Genomic DNA, 20,239 nt, shown 5'->3' on the forward strand with positions numbered 1-20,239 from the left:
TATATTATCTTTGTAATTTGTGTTCTGGCCTCTAGTTTTTCAATAATACAGTTCCACAAATTACTCCTAGGTACATCTTTCTAAATATTTTGCTGATATAACTTTGCTTCTCAAAAACCTTAAAATCTTTATGTTCGCCTGTAGTTCCAGCGGAAGGATCGCTGGAGTCCAGCAGGTTGACGCTGGGGTGGCCATGAGCATGGCACTATACTTCAGCCTGGGCAACGGAGTGAGACTTCAATTCAAAAGAAAAAAAAAATCTTTATATTACTAACAAAATAAACTTCAAACTTCTAGGATCTTTAAAAATCCAGCTTCAATTTGTATCTCCATTTGAATCTTCTACTACTGTACTTCATCCCACCTGGACCATTTGCCATTTCTTGAACATATCTACAAAGTTGTCATCTCTGTGTCTTTGTACCATCTATCTGAAATGCCTGTATGTATCTCTATCAAAACCCTCCCTATTATTCAGGGCCTATTGGGCTATCAACTTTTCACTGCAACTGGAAGTATACTTTCCTTTCTTAGTTACTTTGATATTTTATGCTATTCTTAAAGTCCAGATCTCTGTTCCTGTATTTGAGAAATCCAAGATTATGTCTTACCTTTTCCTTTAGACAAGACATTCTTCAAGGGTAGAGTTCATGTACTTCTCATTTTTCTATTTCCAATGATGCCTAGTAGATTAATACCTTGTACATAGCAGGTATTTAATATAAAGCTGTTAAATTCATGAGTGTCACATTTTTTGATACCAGGTATTTGAAGTAAAGCATTCATATTGCTATTCAACTCAGAGAAGGAGTTTATTAGTTAGGCCTTTGAGAAGTTTTAGTTACTTACTCGTTCTTTTAATTGTATTACTTCTTTGTCTTTTTGTTGCTTCCACTGTCTAAACTTCTCAGCATCCTCTTTCATCTGACGCATTAACTGTACCCGCTGGTTTTTCATCATCTATAAAAACAAAAACCAGTGCAAGTATTAGTCATCTGCATTTTATTCTAGGCTGATGTGCAGATGGACAGACTTGCCATTAAGATGAGAGAAAACCCAGAGATAAGCTGAGAAAGTTACCAACAGGTTTTCTGATTAGGTTGGCAATACCTTTTGCTACGCTTGCTCAGGGTTTCCAAGTATAGACTACACAAATGAACTTTCTGAAGAAATAAAAGAAAAATGTACCTAAAAGCTAAATCTAGTCCTAAATTTACTGTATATAAATGAAAATTTAAGGAAATATCTACTATGCTTCAAGGACAAATCTACCTAGCAACCACTGTAATCTAAAGGTTTCATTATAAGTGGCCTGGAATCAACACTTTGTAGATGTTACAAGTTGAGCATTCTGCAACTAAGAATTTTCTCTAGGTATCTATCTTCTTGTTACTACTTTATGAAATTATGCCACATGATCATGGAAAGTGATCAGGATATCACCAAGTATGCAGATGTCTTTGTCCTTTGGTTTCAGAGAATCTAACATTAAACTCTGAATATAAAAGCAAGGTTTTATGACTTAGATTCTAGAAGACTATCAGCATAATGTTCTGCAAAAGGGTATTTGTGGAAATTCACACACTTGAAATGATTGCACTTGCCTGCTATTGTCTTACCTGAAAATACCTCTGTAGTATAATTCTAAATGGAATACCTGTGTTTGTAAATTCCAATGGAGTAAATTACAAGAAATAATTACCTGTATCTCTTGGTTCAGTTTGGAGACAGTATGCTCTGTGGATTCCTTCAGTTTCAGAAGTTTGGACTGTTCATTCAGTTTCTTCTTCAGATCGGCTATTTGACCCTCCAGCTCCTGGAGACGTTTACGACGGCGTTCACTCAACCTAAACACAGATGACATAGGAGTGAAGACTATCCGCAAAACCTGACTTTAGGAGATGTAATACTAGACTTCCAGATTCACAACCCTGATATATATAAAAGAGGCAACTAATCACCTGGCTATCTTAAAAGAAAAAAAAGAATACCATCCAAATAACCAAAACTGTCTCACTTAATAGGAGCTTAATACAAAGAGCAAAACATTTTTTTTTAGTATGTAACAATGCAACTACCTCAATATAATCCCCCCCAACTATGTCAAAAGGATGGCACTTTGAAGGTATTTCACTTCATGTTAGCTATAAGGAATACTTCTGACAATTATCATACAAGCCTGAGATAAAAAGTAAATATTTATCATAACTTTTAATGAGCTTTAGACTCAACAGAGAGATGAAACAGTCACCGAGTAAAAAGAAGGTAGAATAGCCAATATGGCAGAGGTCTGAGGGAGAATGGCATGTTCTGGTTATCTACCTTTATTTTATTCTTAACTGATAAGGGATACAGCTAGATTGAATTTTTAATCTGTAGCCTGGACATTAATTCTATTCACAAGCAAATTTACCATCAGTGCAGGGACAGATAAACTGCTGCTGTATTGAAGGTCTGATAATCTTCCAAAAGCCAGTGCAAATGCTAACTTTTTACAAAGCCTACCTTGATCATACCAGCCTGAACTGACCTCTCTTGCCTCTGAACTCTTAACACAATTACTGTCTAAGAAAGACATTTATTTGGCATGTGTCCTGTTATGGCATTCTTTTACTGTCAATGTTATTTAATACCTCAATTATTTAACTTTTCTTGTATTTAGGTCTCCTCTTCATAACTAGGTTTAAATCCTTTGGAGGCAGTAAATGGGTCTTCTGTTTCTCTATTCCCTCCGAAACCACTCACACATAGTTGGTACTTAAAATAACATTTATTAACTTCATTCTTACTTGGCTTGGTTGACATCCTTCTTTGCTGTCTGAAGTTCAAGAACTAATTCTTCCTTTTCCTTTTGCAGATTGATAACTTCTAATTCTAGATTTTTTATGTTATCCTAGAAATATTATAAGTCAAAGAGAAAGAAAGCATTACATGACACAGGAAGAAAATCACTTCAAAATTTTACAAGCAAAGAACTATGCATTAAATTTTACCAATTCACCCAGCTGCAGTAGCTCACGCCTATAATCCCAGTACTTTGGGAAGTGGAGGTGACAGGATTGCCTGAGACCAGGGGTTCGAGACCAGCCTGGGCAACTTGGCAAGACCTTGTCTCTCCAATAAAAATAAAAAATATTAGCTGGGTGTGGTGGCGCATGCCTGTAGTTCCAGTTACTAGGAAGGCTGAGGTGGAAGAATCGCCTGAGCCCAGGAGGTCAAGGCTGCCACAGCCATGAGTGTGCCATTGCACTCAAGCCTGGGCAACAGAGTAAAACTCTGACTCAAAAAAAAAAATTACCACTTCAATTGCATACTGAAAATATTGCTCTTGCATTAATGGAGATTAAAGTTATGTAGTAGGAAAAGTTTGGAACCCAAATGCCTGGGTTTGAGTCTTGATTGCAACACTTACTAAGTATCTTCAGGAAAGTAACTTCATCTCCTTTAGTTTTAGTTTGTGTACAGAAAAGTTAATATAGCAGGCCTGAGACAGCTATCTTTAAAAAGGCCTGCTTGCAAGGACGGCCCTTGGCTTGTGTCTGGGAACTTAGATTTTAGTAGGGTTGCCACCATTCCCTAACTGATAAGAATAGCTCATTATGCCTAAATTGCACAAACAATATGATTTATCCCCCACTGCACCCGCCTGCTCCCGGTAGTTTCCCACTACTGCCGATCCCTTTCTTGTAATATTATAATTGTTCAGGGTCCACTTATGAGTGAGAACATGTGGTACTTGGTTCTTTGTTTCTGTGATAGATCACTGAGTATTACAGACTCTAAATCCATCCAAGTTGCTGTGAAGTTCATAATTTTGTCCTTCTTTATGGCTGTATAATATTCCATCATACATATGTACCACATTTTTAAAAAACAGTCCACTTTCGATGGATAGCACAGTTGGTTCCATGTTTTTGCTATTGTGAATAATGCTGTGATAAACATGTTTGTACAGGTATCTCTTTCACAGAGTGATTTGAGTTTCTCTAGGTATATACCCAGTAGGGGGACTGTGGGGTCATATGGGAGGTCGATTTTTAGAACTTTTAGGAATCATAACATTGTTTTCCACAGAGGCTGTACTAGTTTACACTCCTACCAACAGTGTAGAAGTGTTCCCTTTTCCCCACATCCTCTCCAGCATCTGTTGTTTTTTGAGTTATTGATGATGGCCATCCTGACTGGAGTTAGGTGGTATCTCAGTATGGTGAGACAACATTTCTTATAGGTTGTAACAACACACTACTAGAGAAATAAAGTGCTTCCCGAGACTCCACAGGGAGAAAATTCTTAGAAGCTTATACCTGGCTTTGTCTAGACTTTACCCAAGTGCCTCTTTCTTTGCTGATTTTTCTTTGTATCCTTTCATTATATTAAATATTAACTGTGGTATATGGCATAGCCTATTTCTCCAAGGCCACAAACCTGTACAGTATAGTAGGCAACTGTCACACAATGGAAAGTATTTGTGTATCTAAACATATCTAAACCTAGAAAAGGTACAGTAAAAATATAGTATCATGATCTTATGGGACCACAGTCTGTCATTGACTGAAATATTGTTATCTGGTGTGTGACTGTATATTTAACATATTCTCGACTGGCAAGTATTTTATTTTCCTAATACTGAGAGCAGGTGAAAATAAAAAAAAGTCTGAAGCTGGTTGCTGCAAACTTCTGTCGTTAAGCACAAATGAAATGGTCTTTTCTAAACTGTCACCTTTTTCACAATACAACTGAAATTTGCAGACATATCCAGTATTTGCCTCAGACACCATTCTGACTAGCATTCCGTACTTTATATTTTTATTTGGATTACAAACCTGACAGTCTTCCACGATGAGGTAAAATCATGCCAGCAGTTGCAAATGAGTCAAATATTATGTATTTTATATATTATGTACCACACATTTATAAATGTCTAGAATATAATTAATATATAAATAAATAATATATAATATATGCACACACATATGTGTGTGTGTGTATACCAAGTGAATTGTGTGTTAAACATAAATAGAACTGGGCACAATGGCTCATGCCTGTCATCCCAGCGCTTTGGGAGGCTGAGATAGGAGAATTGCTTGAGGCCAGGAGCTCTACACCAGCCTGAAACAACATAGCAAGACTTCATCTCTAAAAAAAAAAAAAAAAAAAAAAATTAAAAAATTAGCTGAGCATGGTGGTACACGCCTGCAGCTCCAGCTACTCAGGAAGCAGAGACTAAAGGATCGCCTGAGCCCAGGAAGTTGCGGCTCCGTAAGCTATAATCGTGGTACTACACTCCAGTGTGAGAAACAGAGTGAGACTACGACACAAAAAACAAAAAAAAAAACCAAAACACATAAATAGAATTATACTGTGTAAATATATTATTCTGAACGTGCCTTTAAAAAATTATTTGGTCTTGAAGATTTATTTAAATCAGTACATATAGATCCACCTGATTTTTTGTTGTTGCCATACTGACATATTCTTGTACAAGGCTTTACTAGAGAGAAGTGGATTTATAGGGTCATGACGATACACATTGTCAATTTTAACAGATATTGCCAAATTGTCACCCAAAGTGACTATTCCAATTTCCACTCTAGCCAGCTGTTAATGAGAGTACTTGTTTTCCTACATCTTTGTCAACATTTGATACTACGACACTTCAAAACTGTTATGAATCTGATAGGTAAAAAATAGTATCTTTCTAGTTATCTATACTGCATTTAGTCAGTAATTGTCTCACTAATTCTACAGGGGAATTATTCAAATATTTGAGTCCTGGTTTACTACAACTCATGGTAATCTTCATGAATCTGAACATATGCCTCCTCCGATTTTTCTATGGAAATTCTTTATAATGATAGGAAAAATACTATTTAGAATTAAAAACTGTCTTTATTTCTTAGAAAAAGAGAGGTGGTGACTTACGTGTAATTAAAATGTACTGTTTATATTAAGAATTTATTTCTTCTTAACTATTAGGTTTGGAAACTCAAGTATATTTGATAACAAGGGAAAAGGATTAGATATCTTACTACAGCTATAGCACATTTTTATTATGAGTATTTTTTTTTTTTAGTTGGAGTCTCACTTTGTTGCCCAGGTTGGAGTGCAGTGACACGCTCCCGGTTACCACAGCCTTGATCTGCTGGGCTCCGGTGATCCTTCTGCCTCAGCCTTCCAAGTAGCTGGAACTACAGGCATGCACTACCACACCCAGCTAATTTTTGATTTATCGTAGAGTCGAGGTCTCACCAAGTTGTCCCCGCTGGTCTCGAGCCCACGGGCTCAGGCAATCCACTTGCTTTGGCCTCCCAAAGTGCTGGGATTACAGACTGAGCCACCGAGTCTGGCTGCTACAGCTCATTATTAACACCTTCTTATGAGGTTACAAGTATGAGGGAGAACCCCCCAAAACTTGGAATTATTTTTTGGAGGGTGGGCCCCTTTTAGTACAGGTTTCCCCTACTAGGTAAGAGTTCTAGGAACACAGTGGTATCGGTGTACCAGCTAGGTTGCTGTGAAAGGCTGTGTTCAGCTTCAGTGAATTGTTTTTGGAGATTCTTTCAATGCATTTGCTCATTTCATGATGGGTGACTTACATGGACAACTTGTCCATATCACACTGAGTTGACTCACGTGCCCCACCCTCCCTATTTACCTAATCTTGCCCCAAGTGACTTTTTTTGTTTGTTTGTTTCCCTGATAAAAAAAAGTCCTCAAAGGGAAATGTGTTGCCAATGTGGAAGAGGTAAAACAAAAAATAGTAGAAGCACTAAAAGGCATCAAAATTGATGAGTTCAAAAACAGTTCTGAGCAGTGGCAAAAGCTTAATAGGTGTACTGCATCACACAGAAGGTAACTGAAGTGTAAACATGAAAGAATGAATACACAATTTTTTATAAATAAATTCTAGATTTTTTGGGGGGTCTCCCTTGTATAATGACACATCCCCATGTTTGTAGGGAAGAGAACAAGAAGAAAGAACTAATTTTTCACCTTTACCAGCAATCCTCTGTTTATCCTGGAAAAGCCAAAATACACTTGACCTAAAAAAGGCTGCATTGTATATCCTGTTTAACATGAACAACTAAATTACATAATTAACTTGCTGTCTTCTAAAATCTCACTAAAATGAGCCAAAAAGGAGATATAAATCAACAAGAATGAACACAAAACAGGAGAGCAGTTGAGAGATATCAATAGACTTTTGGAAGAGGAAAACAGCTTGATAAGTAGTAACTGACTTCCAGCATGGAAACAGCTAAAATATAACTCTTAACAGGATGAATGCCAAGAAGTAAGACAATTTGTGCCACACAACCACAGAGGGGAGGAGAGGCTTCTTTTCTGGACAGATTGAACCTCAGAGGCTAGACTTACAGACATCAGACACAGCTCACAGCAGGGATGATGTACCATACAGATTGATAGGGATTAAATAAATATTTGCATATGACTGAAGAGACTCCAACTCCCTTATTTTCTCTGGGTTACCAGAATGATGGCATACCACCACTACACCCCCACAATCCAGGAGGAAGAATAAATAACTTCTTTATTGGAAACTGACTAGCCCAAGATAAACCCATGTATATATATAACTTCCTATTGGCTTTTAGTGCCTCACTTTTACATATTAATGGACAGCCAAGGATCACTAGAAATTTGAGGAAAGCATCTTCATTAAAGAGACCAAAACAGGCACCCTAGAGAAAAAACCTTGGAGGAAACAGAGGCAAGGCAAGGAGAAGAGAACAACTCAACAAAATGTAATTCCTTAGAGATGGGTAGTGCATCCATGAAAAAAAAAAGGGGGGAAGGTATAAAAGGGACAATTACAGGATCAAAAGAAGACTAAGAGCCCTTGGAAATTAATAGGCAAATAAGATAATTCACCAGTAATGAAAGGAAATTTCCCAGAGAGTGGAATAAAAAGACAAAGAAATAGAAAGGAAGGAGGAGATAAAAAAAGCAGAAACTAAATCTAAGAGATCTATTATCTGACTGAGAAGTACAAAAGAAAACAGAGAAAATGTAGAGCGAGATGGCATTCAAAGAAGTGATACAAGAAAACTTTCCAGAAAAGAATACAAAATTCCAAATCAAAATGACCCAACAGGCATCAAGCACAATAAATGAGAAAAGAGCCATACCGAGACACATCATTGTGAAATTAAATAATACTTGGGGACAAAGAAAAGATCCTGAAAGTTTCCAGAGGAAAAAAAATATAGGCCTAATACAAAGAATCAAGAATCATATGAACTTCTCAAGAGCAACATGGAAAACAGAAGACAATGAAGCAGGACCTTCAAAATTCTAAAGAGAAAAAACTTCCATAGAATTCTAAACCCAGCCAAGTAAGTGTAAAAATGAACAAAAGCTATTTTCAGACATGCAAAACTTTAAAACATTTTCCTTTCAAGTATACATTGCCAGGAAGCTAATGGGGTTGTACTTCACCAAAACAAAGGGATATACCTAAGAGGAGGAAGATATGTGATCTGTTTCAACACAGAGATGAAAAGAGAAGCAAATTCCCAAGAAGATGGTACCAGATTGATGGCTGGGCAGAAAGCAAACAAGGACAGATGATTCCAGGAACACTGTTTTCAAGAAAGAAATGGATGAATAAATTATCTAGTACATTTTACCACAATGAGGAGTTTTATAGTTTTGTCAAGATGTTTGGAGATAAAATCATTGACAGGTACATAGAAAACTAAGCAAATGAAAAAAATGATGTAACTCCAGAAAATATAAAAAGTCATACAATTAAGAAAATGCAATCATATTACACTATGTGGCTCAATCATTAAACATATTTACATAATCAGAGAAATTTAAACACTATGCATTTAAACAAAAAGTATGCTATAACCATTTTGAGAGATGGAGGTGAGGCAATATGCATGGGTGGATAGGATTAGACAGCTATATTCTCATCTTCTATAGTTGGGAAGTCAACCATTATTTTGGAAGTAACCTCTATCCTAGAGGGAAAAAGTGGTGAAAATTAACTAGGAGAAAGTCTTCCTGTTTTTACTCTGAAAATTTAGGGAAGCTGGTATTTAAAAGCATGACTACTACAGCTGTTTCTCAATGTTAGCATTTAGTACTTGGGGGTGGTAGGATATAGCCGGATGGAAAAACAATCCATCCTTCCCCCATCATACATCCTAATATCCCTCTGTGATCACAGACACTGAGAAACACTTAACTATAAGGGAAAATAAGGTTTGGAGCAAGGGCCATTTTTGGTCAGTGATTCAAAAGTTAAAGATTTGCCTTTAAGTAAAGACCTAATTGTTAGTTTGCAAGGGCTACTTAGAACTAAAGTAGATAAAAGTTGAGCCATGCCGGGCTCGGTGGCTCAGCCTGTAATCCCGTGCCTTGGGAGGCTGAGGTGAGTGGATTGCCTGAGCCTGAGGGTTCGAGACCCGCCTGGGCAACTTGGTGAGACCTCATGTCTACAATAAATCAAAAAATTAGTCGGGCGTGGTAGCGCGCGCCTGTAGTTCCAGTTACTTGGAAGGCTGAGGCGGAAGGATTACCGGAGCCCAGCAGGTCGAGGCTGCGGTGGCCAGGAGCGGCCACTGCACTCCAGTCTGGGCGACAGAGTGAGACTTAACAAAGTTGAGCCATTTGCCAAGTCATGTGACATCCACTAGTGTCTTCATAATTTTTTAAATTTTCACTTTTTATTTATTTTTTACCCAAAAAGACAAACACTGGAATAACCTCTTCATAATTCACACTATAACCCAGACCATTTACTAAAAGATTCTTTTCTCAGAATCTAAGCATAGTTATCAGAACATATTTTCTCTATAAGTAGGGACCATATTTATTATAACATTATCAAACTATTTATTAAACACCTATGGCATAAGATAAGGCATTAGATTAAATAGAACAAAATTACAGGTTCCCTATCCTGAATGTATCCTTTTTCGTAAACAACTCCAGTTGTACTGTGCACATTTTGTTGTCTTTTCATCATCAAAAATGATGTGCTTGTTTTCTTCCCATTTACTTAAAGAGAGATGATAGTCATGTACAAATACTGCCCTAGAAAATGGTTTACCTGGTATTGGAACTGAATGGGCTGTAGTTGGTTGTCATTCTGAGTCATTTTCCTAGCTAGGGCCTCTTTCAGTGCCAGGGCTTTATTCAACTCAACAAGTTCCTTAGACATCTGAGCTTGACGGAGAGCATGCTGAGTGGTGAAAGCATCAGAAGACCTGCTCATCTCTGGACTGGTTTCCACTTGCTAGAAAAAAATCAGAACAATGATTTATAAGAAAAACAAGTAAATGGAGTTCCTTAGGCACTGTTTTGTCAAATCTCACATCACTTCTCCATTAGCAATATGTCTGTTCCTTCACATTTGTGGCTTCTGATATAACATTTGCTTTAAACATCTAAATAAATTGAGCTAGCCTATTTCTTGCTCTCACAAGCACCTTATTTCTAAGTTCTAGCCTACACTTCTTACTTTTACCTCATTCCAAGGGGTCCTTTGAGGAAAGAAAGCCCTGGAAATGGCACTTTAGGAATGGTGAATATTGAGAAAAGAATTAATATATTCTCACACAGCTATTTCTAATACCAGAACTAGTATTTTCCTTTGTTCAGAATATGAAAACTACTGACATATAGTTATTTTAGAAGGAAAAGGCTGTCTCGTCTCAAGCAAACCATTGTCTAGCATTTCATTTTGTCTTTATAAACTTTATTCAACATCTAATACATTTTATCTATCCTTGTGATCTGAGCACTCAAAATATTTTCCTTGGTTGTTTTAGCCCATAGTATCCTATCCATAGAAAAGAATGCTGAGAAAAAAATTCTCTTCTATTTCTCCTCTAATGCTTTTTTGACATGGCCATAATTTCTTAATTTGTTCCTCTCCTCATTTTAACTTCCTGAATAGTTGATGCAGAATACTAGCCTATAACAAGAAATCAGTAAGCCAGATTACAAATATGAAACATTACATCCTTGAGAAGTCCTGCTACCCACAATCAGTTATACTATTAGAGATAGAGCTTACCCAAGGTAGGGATTTTATGAAGCTGAGATTTACACTAAAGATTTCTGGATTTCCAGGGCATTCCATGGAGGATGGTAACAATCACAGGTTCTCTTCTTCAATTGAGTGATAAATTATAGGAAATGGCACAGTTAGAGCTCCTGATTCTACATAAAGGGGCCAATTACTTACAGCTTCTGGTTCCACCGCAGTATCAATGGCTGCAGTCATGCAAGGAACAGTTTCATCCTGCAGTAACAAATGTTTTGGTTTAGGGAAAGATTCTGAAGTGAGGCTTGCTAGTGGATTTTATATTGGTTATTTAATTTTCTTCAAATGAGACTGTTTAAGGTGCTGGACCCATTTTGTAGCCACAGAACCCCAAAAGCCACTTGTTTCCATTTCCTAACTCTCAAGAGCCTTTCTTCTTCATAAAGGGCAATTGTGTAGCATTTGTTAAAAAAAAAAAAATAAGGTCATATGGCAACTGACATATTTCTTGCAATACTTTTGCCCTTCCAGAGATCATTGCACCAGGGTAAACTTTAAGCCATTCCACAGGCCAAAGTTTAACCCATTTTATGGATGCTATCCTTTCTTTTTATGTTTCTATCACTAAAGTACAAATCTAGCCAGTTCTTATGGGCACACCATCCTAAGAACAGACATATCAAATAACGGCAATGTATTTGAAAAGTAAATAGAATAAAGGGTTATTTTAACTTTTTATTTTATAGTCAGTCAAGGTAGCAAGACCTCAGTCCACAAGGAAACAAATATATTAGGTAGGTACCCCAGAAAAATGTGCTCATGAAGTCATACAAATGTACTGTAGGCTCTTCTCCTCATATAGATAAGAACTGATCATAAAGATATAGAATCAATCTAAGTGTCCACCAACAGATGATTGGATAAAGAAAATGTGGTGTGTATATACACAACGGAGTACTACTTAGCCATAAAAAAGAATGAAATCACGTTTTTTGCAGCAACATGTATGGAACTAAGAGGTCATTATTTTAAGTGAAATAACTCAGAAGCAGAAGAATCAAATACCACATGTTTTTACTTATAAGTGGCAGCTAAATAATGTATACACATAGACACAGAGAGTGGAATGATAAATATTGGAGACTTGGGTGGGTGAGGGATGAAATATTACTTAATAGGAACAATGTACACTTTTTGGGTGATAGCTACATGAAAAGCCCAGACCTCACCACTACACACCTGAAACAAAACTGCAGGTGTACCTCCTAAATCCAGAAAAATAAAAAAAAGAAAAAGGAAAAAAAGGAAAAGATCATATGTAGCTACTCCAAGTAGTGCTTACTAGGAGAGAAAGGGTAAACACTACTTCCCTCCCAGAGAATGGCAAATTGTTTTTATTTATTTATTTACTTATTTAATTATTTTGTGTGTGTGTGTGTGGGGGGGTATTGGAACAACAACCCCCAAGAAAAGAACCTAAAACTACTTATTAGGACTAATATATATATATATATATATATATATTTTTGAGTTGGAGTCTCATTCTGTCGCCCAGACTGGAGTGCAGTGGCCGCTCCTGGCCACCGCAGCCTCGACCTGCTGGGCTCCGGCGATCCTTCTGACTCAGCCTTCCAATTAGCTGGAACTACAGGCGCGCGCTACCACGCCTGGATGATTTTTTGATTTATTGCAGAGATGAGGTCTCACCAAGTTGCCCAGGCGGGTCTCGAACCCACGGGCTCAGGCAATCCACTCACCTCAGCCTCCCAAAGGCGCAGGATTACTGGCTGAGCCACCGAGCTGGCTTAGGACTATTTTTAAATAAACTATCATGAGCAAGCTCTGTTCTCACCACTGGAATTTAGGCTTTACTTGGCATTGTAACATATGGATTACCACTTCTATGTGATTCATCAAAGCCCTGGGAAGAAAGGATTATTTCCAGGAAGTCATCTGACTAAGGAGGTCATATGCAAAAAGAGCTATTAGCTTAACAGTAAAGAAAGGAGTTATGGTTAGCATATTCAGTCTCTACACCAGTCCTGTGACACATTACATAATTGTTGAAACTTGAATCTTAGTACTTTAAGGTGAAGAGTGAACAGGCCCTTAATAAGTGCTGTTTGTAAAGCATTTCCCTTATTCTGCCCAGAAACTCCTAACCAGTGGGGCTCAAAGAGAAAGCAAAGGAAGTTCCAGCATTCCCATATACTTTTTCATCATGATTTATAGTACTGGTGATTCTTCAAGCATAGGACATACTAAAACCTTCTTTAAAAACAGCACATCAATCTAATATAGGTTAATGGTTATCCTTTTTTCACTCCCATGTTTCAATTTTCTATAAAAGGACTAGTTATAGGCCTATCCTAGATTATTAGAGCCTGTAACACTGGCTTTTGGAGACTTTTTCTAGTGCCTTCCCGAGGATCCAGGCTCAAAGTAGTTAGGTTAATCCTTGAAGAAGATATGGTGGCTGGGCACAGTGGTTCACACCTGTAATCCCAGCATTTTGGGAGGCTGAGGTGAGAGGATAACCAGAACCCAGGGGTTCAAGACCAGCCTGGGCCACATGGCTGGTTTCTACAATAAATCAAAAAATCAGCTGGGCATGGTGGTACACACCTGTAGTCCCAGCTACTTGGGAGGCTGAGGTAGAAGGGTCACCTAAGCCCGGGAGCCTGAGGCTGTGGTAGCTGTGACCATGCCATGGCATTCCAGCCTGGGTAACAGAGTGAGACTCTGACTCAAGAAAAAAAAAAAAGATATGTTGTTACTGTGGGTTTATGTTTGGCTTTTGGCCCAGTGAAATCTCATAGTACTAAGGTTTAAGCTTAGGGCTATAGTGACATATCTACATGAACATGGCAGAATTCTGCCTCCATAATCCTAAATGTAAATATATAACAATAGGATTTGTTTCCATCTCACAGCCCCGCCCCCCCCATTCTAAGACAATAACTGAGAACCTCTTCAAAGTAAAAAAATATGATTTAATAAAGGTGATGATTAGGGGAACAAGGCTAGGGTACATTGTGCTACATTAACCAGCAATATCCTCCAAGATGAAGTGTAGGCTGTACCCTTATGGGGCAAGCAAAATGTTTTTTATGGAATTGGTCTTAGAAGAAAGGATATAAACAAAAAAAATATTTGATTTTGTGGGAACTGAAAGCACTGCATGAATTTCCTCACAGGTAACTACAACAAGGAGGTCTGCTTGAATTATATTTTAAAGGAAGAAATGGCACAGTTTAGCACTTAAAGCCCCAGGAGGAATATCCAGGAACAATGGTTGCCTTCAAAACAGAAAAGGGGGTATTCACCTGTCACTTTAAATAAAAATAGTTTAAGTCCAGAATGAAGGGCATAAGCATTTAAATTTGAAACATTTTACTTTCACTGTATTGAGTCTTAATAATAAAACCCACAGGATATGTTGTTGTGTATTTCCAAAAAATAAATAGCTGGGAGGATCTCCAAACAATAGATGTCGAGAACTCTAATTCAAGAGTCCAGTAGGAGTGCTGGATAAAAGGATTTACTCTGCCTAACTGTGACTGTGGATGGAAGCCAGGATCTTTATCAGCTTGTGGCAATCTTTAGCACCCCCCTACTGTGTGTGCCGAGTGCATTTTAGTGGTGGCAGACAGCAATTCTAGAGTTCCTCTGAGCCAGCCATCACTAGCAACTTCCTCAGTCTATAGGCACACCAAGCACCAGTCATATTGCCAGAACCTCACTGAGGACGTTTTATCTTATTTCATTAACTTGGTTCCATGGGTTTCCTTTATTTTTCCCATGTGACTCAAAGTCCAAGAGATGAGGTGACACAAAATCCTCTAAGATTGGTGTGGTAGCTATGAACAATGAATGGTGAATGTCCTGGGTCACTATCTTTGAGCTTGTAAGTTTTGGCACTAGTAGGCTTCTGCAGCCTAGATTAACTTAATTCTGAGGTAGTTCACACAAAGTTTTCATATAACAGATGTTTCTGCTAGATTTGAGTGGAATTATGGACACTGAAGTTTAACCTTGAGATAGCCATTCTTTAAAATGTATGCCACACTTCAGCCACAATAAAGTTCTTTGCATTTTCTAAGCTTTCATACCTCTTTGCTTTTGCATATACCTTTTCCTATATACATATATAGATTGTTCATTCCCTTTTGTCTGCATGGCAAAGTCCCATTCACTTTTTGGACCCAGTTTCTATTTTGATGCCCTCTTGGATTTTCTAGACTAACAATCACCCCTTATTTTATGCTCCCACTGCACTTTGTTCATATTGCTCATACAAGGCTTATAAGAACAATTCTTGAAATACGATAGTTATCAGGATAGGATTGTACCAGTATGTTTCCGAGGAAGAGGTATAACAAATGAAATAATCTCCAACAAAAAGTTTCACAGCAGTTAACATAAAACATTGTTACCTGAGCCAAACCACAAGGACACATACCCCTTTCTTCTCCTATAAAACTTCAACCTTGCTTCAACTTGGGATATCACCTGGAGTTCAGGTGTTCCCTGAGTACATCTGCTGAATAATGCTTTTAATTCCTATTTGAATCACTTAAATTATTTTCTTTTGACAGTAATACAGCACTTAGCAAGGTTACCAACTAATAATTGGCAGAATTGGTTTCAAACCTATCTGTCTGGCTCTAGAGCCCAGGTTCTCAATTACTTGTGCCCTGTTTGTTAGATAAATGAACTGTCATCTTGAACTGCTCACACGATAGTTTTATACAACGCTTCTTATTCTAAAACACTGCCCAATATTCTTTTGGGAGTTTACTTATTTAATTTCTTAGGGCTGGCCATCATAACCTTCCCCCAACAATATATATGGTACTTTTTTTCATTTACTCTTTAAGAATAAATCTATGTGTGGAAGATTTTGTGACACACTATTGACAACTCTAGAAAACACTGGATAAGACCAGGGATGAGGAACTTGGTTCTGGTAAAATTAAAACCTCTGCCCAAGAAAAGGAATTACTACCAGGCATTTACATACACATTACTATTTCAGAATAATAAATAAGCGAATATAGCTAGAACAAAACCAACCCTAACCCCTTAAGTATGTTATAGTATGATTTCAATTTTTAAAAATAGCATATATACCTAAAGACTAATTCAGAGAAGGAACACCACAAATAAAAATAGATTTTTAGAGATGGTGAAATTGTGAGAATCTCTTCTGACAAAAATGACAAATAATCACCTGCACCCCCAAAACACATCTACAACTATAATAGTTCTCAATATAGATAAAAATGCAAACTTATGATAGAACAAGCTTTTAAATTTACTTATTATTGGTTATAAAAGAGAGTTATGGTATTCCCTGGTTGCTCTAAGCTACCTGCCAAAACACAGCTTATTTAAAATTGGGATATGATATGAGGCCTCTAAGTTAGCCTATATTGATAGGATAACAAGTCAATGACTGCTGCTCTTGATACCTAGGCAATTTTGCGTGGGTATGTTGTTGCTTCTAATATTTGATTAGAATATTGAAATACTAATGTGCCATTGCATATGTAACCTGTGAGTGCTTTTGCCTTAACAAACTCAATATCCCAATCATATGATCCATGACTTCTGTTCTCAAGCAGTTCACAATCTAGTTGTTTAGGCAAAAGGCACAGAGTTAGAAAGGCTTATATGCATCAAAATAAACAAATGAAGCCGGGCTTGGTGGCTCACTCTGTAATCCTACGCCTTGGGAGGTTGAGGTGAATGGATTGCCTGAACCTGCGGGTTTGAGACCCGTCTGGGCAACTTGGTGAGACCTCATCTCTACAATAAATCAAAAAATTAGCCAGGCATGGTAGCGCACACCTATAGTTCCCGCTACTTGGAAGGCTGAGGCGGAAGGATCACTGGAGTCCAGCAGGTCGAGGCTGCGGTGGCCGGGAGCGGCCACTGCACTCCAGTCTGGGTGACAGAGTGAGACTCCAACTCAAAAAAAACAAAAAACAAATGAAAGTGTTAAGCCTATTTACATTGCCTCTACTTGGCTTACCGATAACTGGGCAATCAATTGTTGCAGGTTACAAATTATCTCTAAATTTTCTTTTAATTCCTGGTCTTCCAAAGTCTCCACTAGCTTTTGAAGATCCAGTTTGCAGCTGTAAATTCAGACAGAAAGAACCCAAAGGTTAATCATACCACAAAGGCCAGAGGATTCATGATTACATACTAAGGTGGCAGAGGTTGCTAACAAATATCGAGTAGGAAACTTACGCTGCATGCTGCCTGAGCTCTTCTAGCTTGGCGTTCATTTTTTCATTTGCTTGTTCTGTCTGCAACAAAGACCCACAAAATCATCAGTGGCAGTTCTTGACAGCTTTACGGATTTACACTTTCTCCTATTCCTACGGAATAAAACCCAGGTGAGAGGGATTGCCTCCTTTGCTGCAATAGAGGTACATTTAGAAGGCTTTGGATATTTAGTGATCAATGTATTTTATAACAAAGTCATGAAAATTAGCCCTTCAACAAGAGCTACTAAAAAATAGCATCCAAGCAGCTGGGTTTTATGCTTTCCATGAAGCTCAGACTATGGGGTGGACTGTGAAGCCTTAATTCTATAGGGAATTTTGTAACTGGGAGAAAAAAGTAATACTTCCTGGCATGTAACTCCCTGCTGTTTGCAAAAAAAATCACTTACATTAAACTGTCTCCTATATGATACTGTTCCCTAGACCTGGCATAAGGGCATTTAAAACATAAAAGGGCCTCACACTAAACTTAAGCTGAGTTATATATATATATTTTATGTTACATTATCTGATATGGTAGACTAGTTTTAGCAAAAGACAGCAAGAAAAAGAATAAGACATAAGAATGATGGTAGAGAAAGAAGAAATGGCAGAAGCCAGCTATGTTTTGGAAAGGGTGATTGATATTTTCAGTTTTATTTCAATCACAGTGTTTGTTACATGCTGGATGCTCTAACAGATTTGAAAGAATACTTTATATAGGACAAAAATGTTATGATTGTTATGAAGTTCTGACAGAATATCAAATAATAAGCCTATCAGCAGCCATTGTAACAACCTCATAAAGCTCAGATGGGTATGTGGCTAGACTAACAAGTACTCTCTGTTACATCAGCCACATGTACATACATGTGAAACATGGCTTCTAGAGTTACTTCAAAGGCATAAAATACCCAGCACTAGAGACAAAAAACTGTATATATAAATCTCTAGATCCCATTTTCACCCTTCTGCTAGTAATGAATAACACAATGGAGGTAGGATTTAGTCCATTTTGAAGAAATCTTTAACCAGCTTACCCTTCCTTGTAAGAGAGCACACTGATGCAATGCCTGAAGGTGTAAAAGTTACAAACGTTCAATTACATTTTGGTGGAAGCTCATTTTTGCTTCTGGAATTAGTTGTGCTATCAAAGATTGAGTTGTACTTAGACTAGTAGAAAAACTTTAGTGATTGAGCTAGCAGACACTGATTCAGGAGGTTACTATCAGACAGACAGACAGTAGGAGTCAGAACTGGTGTAATTAGTTACATAGTGATCCACTATTTAGAAATTATCATATGGAAAATGAATTAAAATTAATTTTCCAGCTGTTACAGTTTACCATGGCAGATGTTAGGATGGGATATAAAATGTGACAACATTCGGAGAAGGGAGAGAGAAGAAGAAAAATCTTAGTAAGGGAACAATTACTTGGTATTATGGATAAAGATTAGGCAAGACAAAGTGAAAGAAGAACTTGATTCTTTTCATTCTGATATTTTAGAACAAATCTATTTTAAAATGAGATTCATGTAGATTCTTTGTGGTGAATACATAGGTAATACACTGTACAATTCTTTTAACTTTTTTTATGTTTGATTACAAGCCCATGTATTTACCCCAGAGGGGTCTCCCTGGAGGATATGGTGATATAAATACATTTCCTTCCACATAACTTATCTTTCATAATGAAAAGCATGTTAAATATTTTAGAAACCAAGGCTAAAATGTCCATATTCCTAGTAGCTTAATCTTGGAGCCTCACCAAAATGATCCTTTCCAATATCTGGGCTGTCTGACCAGCTGCCTCGCTCAGACCACGACTTAATTTTTCATTTTCTTTTACCAGGGACTGATTCTTCTCCATCAGGGATTGCAGATTCTCTGATGGTTCCACACTAAAACGAAGTAAGTAACATGTTATTAGAAGAATACCTGATTGATAACACCTACATAAAAAATATATCCCACAGGCCTTTTGGGTAGGTAGGGGGATTGGGGTAAAATTTCCCCACAAAAGTCTTAGAAACATATATCCAACCCAACCTGTCTTTCTAGTCAGATAGTATATTGAATGAACAAGAAACACATCCCTGAAGTACCTTGATGTTTTGGAGGAAGGTAATAATTCAGCGTCAGAAATGGTTACAAAAGATGTGATTATAACAGCTACCTTGGCTCTTGGTTGAGGATTTTTCTTTTTGAGTTGGAGTCTCACTCTGTCGCCCAGATTGGAGTGCAGTGTCCGCTTCCGGCCACTGCAGCCTCGACCTGCTGGGCTCCGGCGATCCTTCTGCCTCAGCCTTCCAAGTAGCTGGAACTACAGGCGTGTGCTACCACGCTCGGCTAATTTTTTTTATTTATTGTAGAGATGAGGTCTCGCCAAGTTACCCAGTGGGGTCTCGAACCCATGGGCTCAGGCAATCCACTCACCTCAGCCTCCCAAAGTGCAGGATTACAGGCTGAGCCACCTAGCCCCGGCTGGTTTAGGATCTTTCTATTTTTATCCTATAGGTAAGAAGTGATGGCACAGTAGCTAAAATATATGTTTTCTCCCTTGTCTTCCCACCCTCAACCCTTCATTAAAGGTTAGGAAAGTAGGGAAGAAAGTAGAATTGTCACATGAACTCTAACCTCATCAACACAAGTTAATTATCCATTTACTGTAAAGTTTAGCGAATTAGCATTTAAGAAGTCAGAATGTTAAAATGATGACCAGTGGCCACTAAGAGCAAACTTCACAATTCTTTATAAATAAGTGCTCCCATCTAAATGTTTGCTTTGCTTGAAAATGATGACCCATACCCTACTGTTCATTTGCCTATTTAAATTGCTTAGAGTGAGTGGTGGCAACAATGCTGTCTGTTTCAAATAGGAGGGGAAGGGACAGAAATAGTTTGAAGAAATACATATAGATAAGAACTTCTGGAACTTATA

At 37.7% G+C, this 20,239-nt stretch overlaps 1 protein-coding gene across 1 annotated transcript in view; it reads right to left on the reverse strand.

Moving 5' to 3' along the window:
• Positions 1-837: 837 nt before the first annotated feature.
• LOC103250393 (chromosome-associated kinesin KIF4A-like) overlaps positions 838-20,239 on the reverse strand; it is a 32,731-nt gene continuing 13,329 nt past the window's right edge. Inside the window, exons 5-12 of the mRNA XM_021707998.1 lie at positions 19,068-19,200; positions 17,282-17,340; positions 17,061-17,166; positions 11,225-11,281; positions 10,085-10,270; positions 2,790-2,893; positions 1,703-1,847; positions 838-960 (exon numbers count right to left, since the gene is read on the reverse strand). Of these exons, the coding sequence (XP_021563673.1) occupies positions 838-960; positions 1,703-1,847; positions 2,790-2,893; positions 10,085-10,270; positions 11,225-11,281; positions 17,061-17,166; positions 17,282-17,340; positions 19,068-19,200 (913 nt within the window). The remainder of the gene's footprint in view (positions 961-1,702; positions 1,848-2,789; positions 2,894-10,084; positions 10,271-11,224; positions 11,282-17,060; positions 17,167-17,281; positions 17,341-19,067; positions 19,201-20,239) is intronic.

The sequence above is a fragment of the Carlito syrichta genome, unplaced genomic scaffold (assembly GCF_000164805.1).
Source record: "Carlito syrichta isolate Samal-C Ts95f unplaced genomic scaffold, Tarsius_syrichta-2.0.1 Scaffold130390, whole genome shotgun sequence".
In the NCBI taxonomy this organism is placed as follows: Eukaryota; Metazoa; Chordata; class Mammalia; order Primates; family Tarsiidae; genus Carlito; species Carlito syrichta.